This window comes from Trypanosoma theileri (genome assembly GCF_002087225.1).
Source record: "Trypanosoma theileri isolate Edinburgh chromosome Unknown TM35_Tth_6_V1, whole genome shotgun sequence".
Classification (NCBI taxonomy): Eukaryota; Euglenozoa; class Kinetoplastea; order Trypanosomatida; family Trypanosomatidae; genus Trypanosoma; species Trypanosoma theileri.
In genome coordinates, this window is record NW_021639848.1 from 55,274 (window position 1) to 64,031 (window position 8,758).

Here is an 8,758-nt window from a genome sequence, read left to right on the forward strand (position 1 = left end):
GGGGTGGGGTGGCAGTTTTCTGGTCGAAGCAGGCGGCCTCTACAATAGTTGCGCCTCTACTATTTTGGTGTTCTACTAGTTGTTATTCGTCTTTTGGTCGTTCGTAGCCTCTGTGTCGTTGTGCTGCTCCGCCTTGGTGGGGTCAGGGGGTGTCCCGGGCCGTCCCGGACTTGTCCGTGTGGCGGGGTCGGACCCCACCCTTGTATTTTTTTGGGGGCGCCAGGCGCGCCATCTCGTTTTTGCCGTTGTGATTTGTGTTTTCTACATGTACTGGTGGTGGTTGCGCTTTTGTTTGCGGCACCGCGCGTTGCGCTCTGGCTGCGGGCCTCTGCCTCCCATGGGATGAGGTGGTGGGCACGCGCGCGTTTCAGCGCCCGATGGGCAGCAGTGGAGGAGGCAGAATTATTTTTATACCATCAGTACCAGCGCGCGCGAGCGCAATTGGAGGATAAAACTTTTTAGTCACAACAAAACGCAAACATGCAATTTCTGGAATTACAAAACCAAATGGCACATGTTTGCCAGGAAGCCATAGCCGCAAAAACGCCATTGGAAGAAATGCAAGCGCAATTTGCGATGGCGCCACAACAGCTCTCGCAAAGAGAGCTTCAGTGGCGGAATTGTCCCACCCAAACATAAGAGCAGCAGAGGGGTCAACTTGGAAACAAGAAAACATTTCCACTCAACCAACCATTGATGTATCACACATGGCTTGGCAAGGGGATAACGCAGCTACGGATCACGTGGAAAGCCCAAGTTTGGGTTATCGGGGGATACACGAACTCTGACAGATGGCATGGAGCGAGGTAATCAGTCCGGAGGAAAAGATCCGTTCCTTTTAAGGGAAATGATAGATTATTTGATGAAGACATCACCCAGCCAATTGGTGACTGACCGCATACCGGGAAACTTTTCCCATGACGGCAAATTCTGGCCCAGCTTAAAACGGCGCATGGAATATTTTTCTGCAATGGAGACACACATTATTCGTAATGAAGGAATGACGGCGCAACAGGTTCAAATGGGATGATAGCTTTACAAGCAGACGCGGATAATACGAACAGTTAAGGATTTCCCGGGAGTGAAGATGGAGGACATTCGGGAGGCTATCGTTGAGCCTTAAAAGCGGGGATGATCCTTTCATACAGACCACCGTGGAGTGGAAAAGGAAACATTCGGCTCCACCACCTCCCAACAAAGCACACTGTTTCTGCTGTGATCGTATAGGCCATTACATCTCTACGTGCCATGTCGCTTTGCAAAAAGAACCTTTTAAACCAAAGAACGATTTTCGGTTCCGGAAACAGTGAATACCGGGGTTCAGGGTAGATAGGGTATCAACGGCAATTGGATATCCAGGATTGGATAAGCCCACTCAACACCATGATTTTCTTCCGCTTACACATTCGAATGGTGTCACAAAATATTATCAAAGGAGAAACACAAAATCAGTACGCACATGTACAACACTTTTAAAGGTGGTTTCCCACTAATAACAGCTCACCCCACCCAAGGACGACTTTAATAAATGATGTTACTTTAATACCCGCGCGATCCCACGATCCGCACATCGTGGCATTGACTTCAGAGGCCAAAGGAATAGATAGAGAGAGTTTTGCACTCGCACGGAATACGGGCCACTTGGGGTTACGTCGCATCAAAGAACAATCCTGCGGAGGGCATATTTAGATGGCAAACCGCAGCCATATGAAAGTGTCTAAAGGGTGGAACTTGCAATGGGCAGAGCGGGTTAAAAGGGCTTCTAAGCACTTCCTTTTTCGTCAGTTCTGTTATTTATTAGGGAACAACCATCGGGGTAAAAAAAAAAATAATACCGAAATGAATATATATTACGGGAATGGAGGGTTCAAGGCGATGAAGTAACTTATTTTCTCTTTTTCTTTCTTCTCTTGTCTTTAAGGAGAAAAGCAAGGCTTAAAATATTCTTCTAGTGAAAAGAAGGAAAGAAAAGGGTAATATTTAAAAATAGAGCGTTCAGAGGAATAAAAACAACAGTATTATACACCCTCTTTCTGTGTAAGTGTGTCCTTTTGCTTAACTATGTTTTTTTTTTCCATGTTTTTCTTTCTTTCTTTCACACTTGTAGTATGGGGAGTTTTGTATAGTCACAACAACTTGAGAAGGTGCACACCTTACACACATGTCTCTTTTTCTCTTTTTTTTTTTTTTCTTTCTCTCTGTCTCTGTGTGTGTATGCGTGATTCATTCCTCGGGTATGTTTTTTTTTTTTCATTTATTTCCCTACTTCCCTCACGTTACTTTCAACGAAAAAGTAAAAGAAAAAAAAAGAAAAAAAACCGTATGAATTCTTTTCACCTTCAAAGGAGTATACAAAACTACCAAAGACGAGGAGAATGACGATGTGTGTATTCTTCTGCATGAGTGTATGTATGCAGATCTCTTCTGGTTCTTCTATCTCTTTCTTCCTTCCAAACCACTGACAATCCCCATATACACACACACACGCACACAGAGATATAATCCCAAAAACACATCTTCCTATCCCCCTTACTGCGTCAGAAGGTATAGTTTCTTTGCCTTTCTCATCCCCCAATTCTCTTTACTGTTACACTTGTTATTACAGAAAGGGATTCTGCTGTAGAATAACAGTATCACCTGAGGAAACACTCACGAGTAAACCACCTCGAATAACACATGCGCCAATACGCCGTACAAGTGCGTCTTTTACCCACAACTCCCCGTTTGCGATGACGAGATTGATGTTGTTATCAAATCCTTTAAGTACACCATGGACTTCCTTGTCCACTAGCGACACTACAACGCGTCGATCAAGATGGGGCTCCAATGCGAGAATACTTTCTTTCTTTTTAAGAATGTGTGCGAGTTCTGCTGCCATCGTTACTGTTTTTATTCACCCCTATGACTCTACCACACCCTAGATCAAAAGAATATAAAAACAATACCAACACCAACAAAACACACCACTTTAGGAAAAAAAAAGAATAATAAAAAAAAGAATAATAATAAAAAAGAATAAACAACAAGAAGAAAAACACACACAAAGAAAGAAACAGAGAAAAAAATATTTTCAAAGCAAGCAAGTGAAACATATTGAAATAAATAATAAATAGTAATAATCGCAAAAAAAAAGAAAGAAAGATTCCTTCTCTTCCTTTCCTCTCCCTCAGCCCCACCCCCTTGCTTCGCCTAAGGTGCGGTCCATTCCAATGATCGTGGGAATTGCTCATGGTTCACAAATGGCAAGTCCTGCAGATCCTTCTCTGGGTGATGTAACTCCATCTGTTGCACAGGAATAGGATGAAGTAACCACGTCTGGTCTTCTTCAAATGGTGTCTGATCTGTCTTTCCAGGTACCTGCTGCATTGGCCAAAGTCGATTCACATTATACACCGGTGCTGGTTCCGCCGCGTGTGTGAATTGTTTATCCAAGTATCGTGCGGTATATGCCATCCAGTCATGAGCGGCATCTGGTTCACGTGGGGTTTGCGGGAATCGTGAGGTAGCGGTGTGATACTCATGTGGGAAAGCCGCTGCATTCGCTGGCATATCAGGAATATGCATAGATCCATGTTGCTGTTGCTCTTGTGCAAGTTCGGCTTCTGTACGGGCAAGAAGAGCGTCTGTAGCGGCTTTCGGACGAAGTTGCGGCTCCACATGACGACGCGGATGAGCCGCTGTGGGTGGTACACGTACATACTGTTGTTGTTCTGATTGCTGGAGAAGTGCTGATAGTCCTTCTATGCCGCCGTTGTGTTGCTGTAATTCTTCTACTGTACAGTGTAGACGAGCGGCGATACTAGCAGGTGTATCACTAGCGTATACCGGTTCAACGGCACTGAACTCCGCCTTAGAGGTGGCATCCCAACAGGAAACTGGTACAAGGAGTTCCTTCACAGAGGCATCAAACATACCTTCACCTGTTTCGGTTTGTTTGTATGTGAGAGCGGCGTGACTGTTGAGTTGCTGTAGTTCTTCCACTGTACAACCAAGTACAGCAGCAGCTTCTTCCCATGTTTGAATACGCTTTTTCCCTTCTTCTTTTGTTGTTGTTGATGATGATAACGAAGTCTGTAGTGGTAACACACGTGGTACTGCACCAAAACTACTCAAACGACGTGTAGCATTTCCAGGTATATTAAGTACAACACCCACTGTAAGCGTTTCCACAGACGGATTCTCATCTTTAAGTTCTTGTACAGTGCAACCCAATTGTTGTGCCAGGTGATTCCAATCTGTTTCACCCTCCATCACAGTATGTACGCTAAGACGATTTACAGGTGCACTTTGCCAATCTAATGCAAATGAAAAGAGACGATGGTGTTCATGTGTTGTGGGAGTAGCGGGATCATGTTCAGTGGGAAACACAGAAGCATCATGGAGAATGTTTTTTCTGTGAATTGTATGAAATTCACAAGAGGTCTGTCGATGTAACCAATGTCTTATATCATACATACGTTTTTCAAATTCTGTGCTTTGAAAAGGTAACTTACAGATAATAACACGAAAGTGTTTACGAAACTCATAATGAGCAGTAGACATCTCCAACTCTGTAAAGGAAGTATCAGAAGAGGATGTCCAAAACTCTGCCATACGTACCCAGGGTTCTAACTTTTCCACATGTGGCCAAGAGACTTGTGGATCATAAAGATTAGTGGCTCCTGGTATAGGTACATTACAACGATTGATAACAGATATACATTGTTGTTCTAATCGTCGTAATTCACTACGAAGAAAATTTGCCACTTCTTCCGCATCATACATATCAGCGGTATTTCCAAAAGGTCCTACACGTGCAGCATTAAAGGCAGCTAAAAGTTCACTATCTATGGCCCCTCCATCATTATTATGTTTCACCTGACTATTCTTATTCTTATTATTATGATTATTACCATTGAGACCTTGCAACATATGCCGTACAGATGTGAGTTTCTCTTCCATTAATTGTCGTCCCACATCACGGAGAAACATACAAACATCCTCCGCTAATTTCATAACATGATGATCCCAAAAACCTTCTAATACAATTTTATACGTTACCTCTGATCCTTGAATACCATCTTCATCTGTATTTTCAAACACAAATCGACGATTACGTGCTTTAGAAACTTCATACTCATACCAATCTTCTGTTTTCCAACGAAAAGGGAATTGACTACGGTCTACAGGAATATTACCTGCACATGGTAGTGGTTCTTCCAATCGACCCACATCTCGTTGTACTTGCATAGGCGTTAATACACGAGAATGTTGTTGTTTTTCACGTACAGCACGATCCATAATAGTTTCTAATGTAGGTGGTGGAGTAGTTTGATTTGCCTCATTCATTTTTGTTAAATATGCATCTCGAAATGGAAATCCTTTCTCTCCTTTTCCACGTGACATACGTATATCTCCTTTACTATTATTATTATTATTATTATTATTATTATTATTATTGTAACGAGCAAATTCCCGCATATACTGCACATATTCCCTTCCTTTTGCATCAAATTCATTATATGGACGAAAACGAAAAGCATTCGCTGGTGCACTGGCTGTCCAAGGTTTATAATCACCAAGATGATGAGTCATAGATGTACATACATACCAACTATCCACATATTGATCTTCTGGTACATCAGGACGAACAAGTGGACCTCGAATACTTAAGGGGAATTTATCATCTATAGGATCAATAAACTCATTTGTTTTTGTGCTGTTCATATTCTGTGGAGCTGCCACTGGGGCAGGACCATCAAAACGAGGCATAGGAGATGCGATACGGTAACGAGACCAGTAGTAGGGAACTATAAGACTCCGCCGAATCATTTTTTTTTTTGTTTTCTTTCTTCTTTCTTTTTTCAATGTTTTTCTTCCCTGAAAAAAAAAAATATTAATTCTTATTATATGTTTTCCTCACCTTTTTTTCCCTCTTTTCGTTTTTTCTTCCTCTTTTTTTCCCCCTTCCTACCACCTTTTTCCTTTTTTTTTTTTTTCTTCTCCTTGTGTCTCCCTACACAGACACACTTCTCCCTCTTTTTTTCTTTCTCTCCTAGCAAGGGACTCTCTTCTATTTAATACCCCTTTTATATTTGTACTCTTTTTTATTTGGTTAGTTTTATACAGAAGAAAACAAAAAAAGAAAGAAAAAGCACAAGAAGAGTTCTTAAAAAAAAAAAAAAAACAGCTACTGAGCCAACCATACATACAAATATATATATATATTTAAGATAAAGGATTATTAATCCATTACCTATGTGCAAAGGATTACTAACACAGATTTCATATTCGTTTCCTTCACCTTTCTCTCTCTCTCTCTCTCTCTCTCTCTCTCTCTCTCCCTCTCTCTCTCTCTATATATATATGATCTTCTTTTTCTTTATTTTTCCTTTTCTCTTCACTTGGCAGTGGCTGCTGTATTTCGCACAGAATCCACAACCCAACCAAACTGTCGAATAAATTCTTCCTTTGCACGACAACTGGCGGTATCCACTGGTGCTTGTAGAGCCTCTACACCTGCTGCCTCCTCTACTGTACGGAAAACAGAGAACCACAGTAATCCATCTGCCTTACCGCGAATAAGTGCCACCTTTCCATTACGTATACTTTTACTGAAATGGACAATATCACCAGGGGCAAAGCCAAGACCTGTTTCTGGTGATGTATCTAAGAGAATCTTATCACCTGATTTGGATATCGCTTCCACTTGCATTTTTTTTTTTTTCTTCCCTTTGATAACGTTAATAGTATGATTGATTGTTTGATATTAAAAATGATTAAACGAATAATGTTGTATGTTTTTTTTTTCACAACTATTCGTTTTTTTGTGTTTTTTATTATTATTATTAGTAGTAGTAGTAGTATTATTTTTTTTATTTTATTACTTTTGTGTTCAATATATGATTATATATATATAATTTTTGCTAATAACCTTCACACCAGAAGAAGAAAAAAAAAAAAGAAGGAAATTAACAACAACAACAACAACAACAACAACAAAAGATAAAATATCACGTTTACTTGTATTGGAGTAATAAAGAGAACACACACACCCATACACCCACACATCTATCTAATCAAACACAGAAGCAAAGGTAAATGTAAATACATTATATATATATATATATATATATATATTGACATGTAGGGATTTTTTCTTTTTTTTGGATAGCAATATCTCTCTTTCTTTCTTCTCACCCCTCACCACATCACAACAGCACAAATACCAACAAATCACGCACAAGAAGAAAAGAAAAGAAAAGAAAACAAAACAATAACAACAATAAAAAAAAAAAAAACAAGTAAAAAGTAAACAAATAAGAAGAATGGATTCCTCTCTCCATTAACTTAACTTCTACTTCATACAGTGTTGAACAAACAATAAGAGACACGCCGATAGAATCATACTCCCAAGAAGAAAAATCGCACTTGCGGATTCAGATCCCACCATTATACCTCGTGCTCCCACATTTCCTTCCCACAAACTCATTACATGTAAAGCATAACGTGAAGTAATATCTTTATATTCTTTTTCTTCTTTTTCTTTATTTTCTTTTTCTTGTTGTTGTTGTTGTTGAATCCAATGTTCATCATATTCCCATGGTCCATTCCAATCACCTTCGGGTATACGCAGTTGTGGTGAAACAGCTGGTGCCCGTAATGTATGCAGCCAACCTAAACGCTTTAGACTTTTCTCAATAGCTGCTTGTGTGGGTGTTAGAATCCCAATATTATTATTATTATTATTATTATTATTATTATTATTATTAGAGGAATAATGATTTCTATTATCTTTCATAGTACCTACACTATAATCAGGAGTCAATGGAGCCGTATTGCCATCTGCATCACCGTATGGGAAAAGATATTTACAACGAATATTTACAGTAAAACAATTCCATAATGCTTCTACTACTTGACGATCTACAGTAACAGATGTCTCTGTTGTTGTTATTGTTTTTGTTTTTCTAGATGATGATGAAGATGAAGAAGTATGTAAGAGTAATAAACGCAAGAGGGTATCAGCAGCTTCTATAACGGCCTTTACGTTAACGCTATTTTCATCATCTTTATTATTGACTTGATCAAGTACTGTAAAGACATTTGGGTTCATATACGTAGTATTATACCGTGAGAGTGTAAGGAATACCTTTTCACGTGCCTCTTGACTATTATTATTATTATTATTATTATTATTATTATTATTATTATTATTATTAGTAGTAGTAGTAGTATTAGTAGTAGAAAGAAGATCTAATACGGTTGTAATGGGAGAATATGGTAATCGTGAAGTAGCCGCACGTTGTACACCTAATCGTTCTAATAACGCCTCTGCCTTCTGCTGTGCAGATTCCTCTTCTTCTTTTTCCTCTTTTTCCATAATAGTAGTAATATTATTATTATTATTATTATTATTATTATTATTATTAATATTATTATTATTATTATGATTGGTAGAGAAAGAAAGATTAGATGATACTCTACGATCCACATGATAAAATAAGGGTGCGGCACTATATCCCACTTGATCCACAACAATAAATGTATCAATAGCTGTAAAGTTAACTGTAGTGAAATTTAAATAATTCCTATACGCCAGTGAAGTACAATTCTCTAATCCAACACTTGCACAGGCTAACCAACTCGCATCATTTATAAATCGTCCACTTCCTACACTTCCTACATGTTCACCAGGGAAGAAAAAGACATACACATCTCGACTTTCATCCTCTTCCTCTTCCTCTTTATTCTTCTTCTGCATCTCCGTATTATTATT

The 8,758-nt window shown here is 39.2% G+C and overlaps 4 protein-coding genes across 4 annotated transcripts; all 4 read right to left on the minus strand.

Moving 5' to 3' along the window:
* Positions 1 to 367: 367 nt before the first annotated feature.
* Positions 368 to 676, minus strand: TM35_000061120 (uncharacterized protein; the record flags this gene model as incomplete). Its single annotated transcript, XM_029023149.1, has 1 exon — positions 368 to 676. The coding sequence occupies one exon, from the start codon at positions 674 to 676 to the stop codon at positions 368 to 370; it is 309 nt and encodes a 102-aa protein (XP_028885173.1).
* A 2,513-nt stretch (positions 677 to 3,189) lies between these two features.
* TM35_000061130 (uncharacterized protein) lies at positions 3,190 to 5,811 on the minus strand (the record flags this gene model as incomplete). Its single annotated transcript, XM_029023150.1, has 1 exon — positions 3,190 to 5,811. One exon carries the CDS (start codon positions 5,809 to 5,811, stop codon positions 3,190 to 3,192), a length of 2,622 nt encoding a protein of 873 aa, XP_028885174.1.
* A 568-nt stretch (positions 5,812 to 6,379) lies between these two features.
* On the minus strand, positions 6,380 to 6,694 carry TM35_000061140 (uncharacterized protein; the record flags this gene model as incomplete). Its single annotated transcript, XM_029023151.1, has 1 exon — positions 6,380 to 6,694. One exon carries the CDS (start codon positions 6,692 to 6,694, stop codon positions 6,380 to 6,382), a length of 315 nt encoding a protein of 104 aa, XP_028885175.1.
* Positions 6,695 to 7,336: 642 nt separating this feature from the next.
* TM35_000061150 (uncharacterized protein) lies at positions 7,337 to 8,758 on the minus strand (the record flags this gene model as incomplete). Its single annotated transcript, XM_029023152.1, has 1 exon — positions 7,337 to 8,758. A coding segment is annotated over one exon (1,422 nt), but the record flags the coding sequence as incomplete, so codon positions are not given.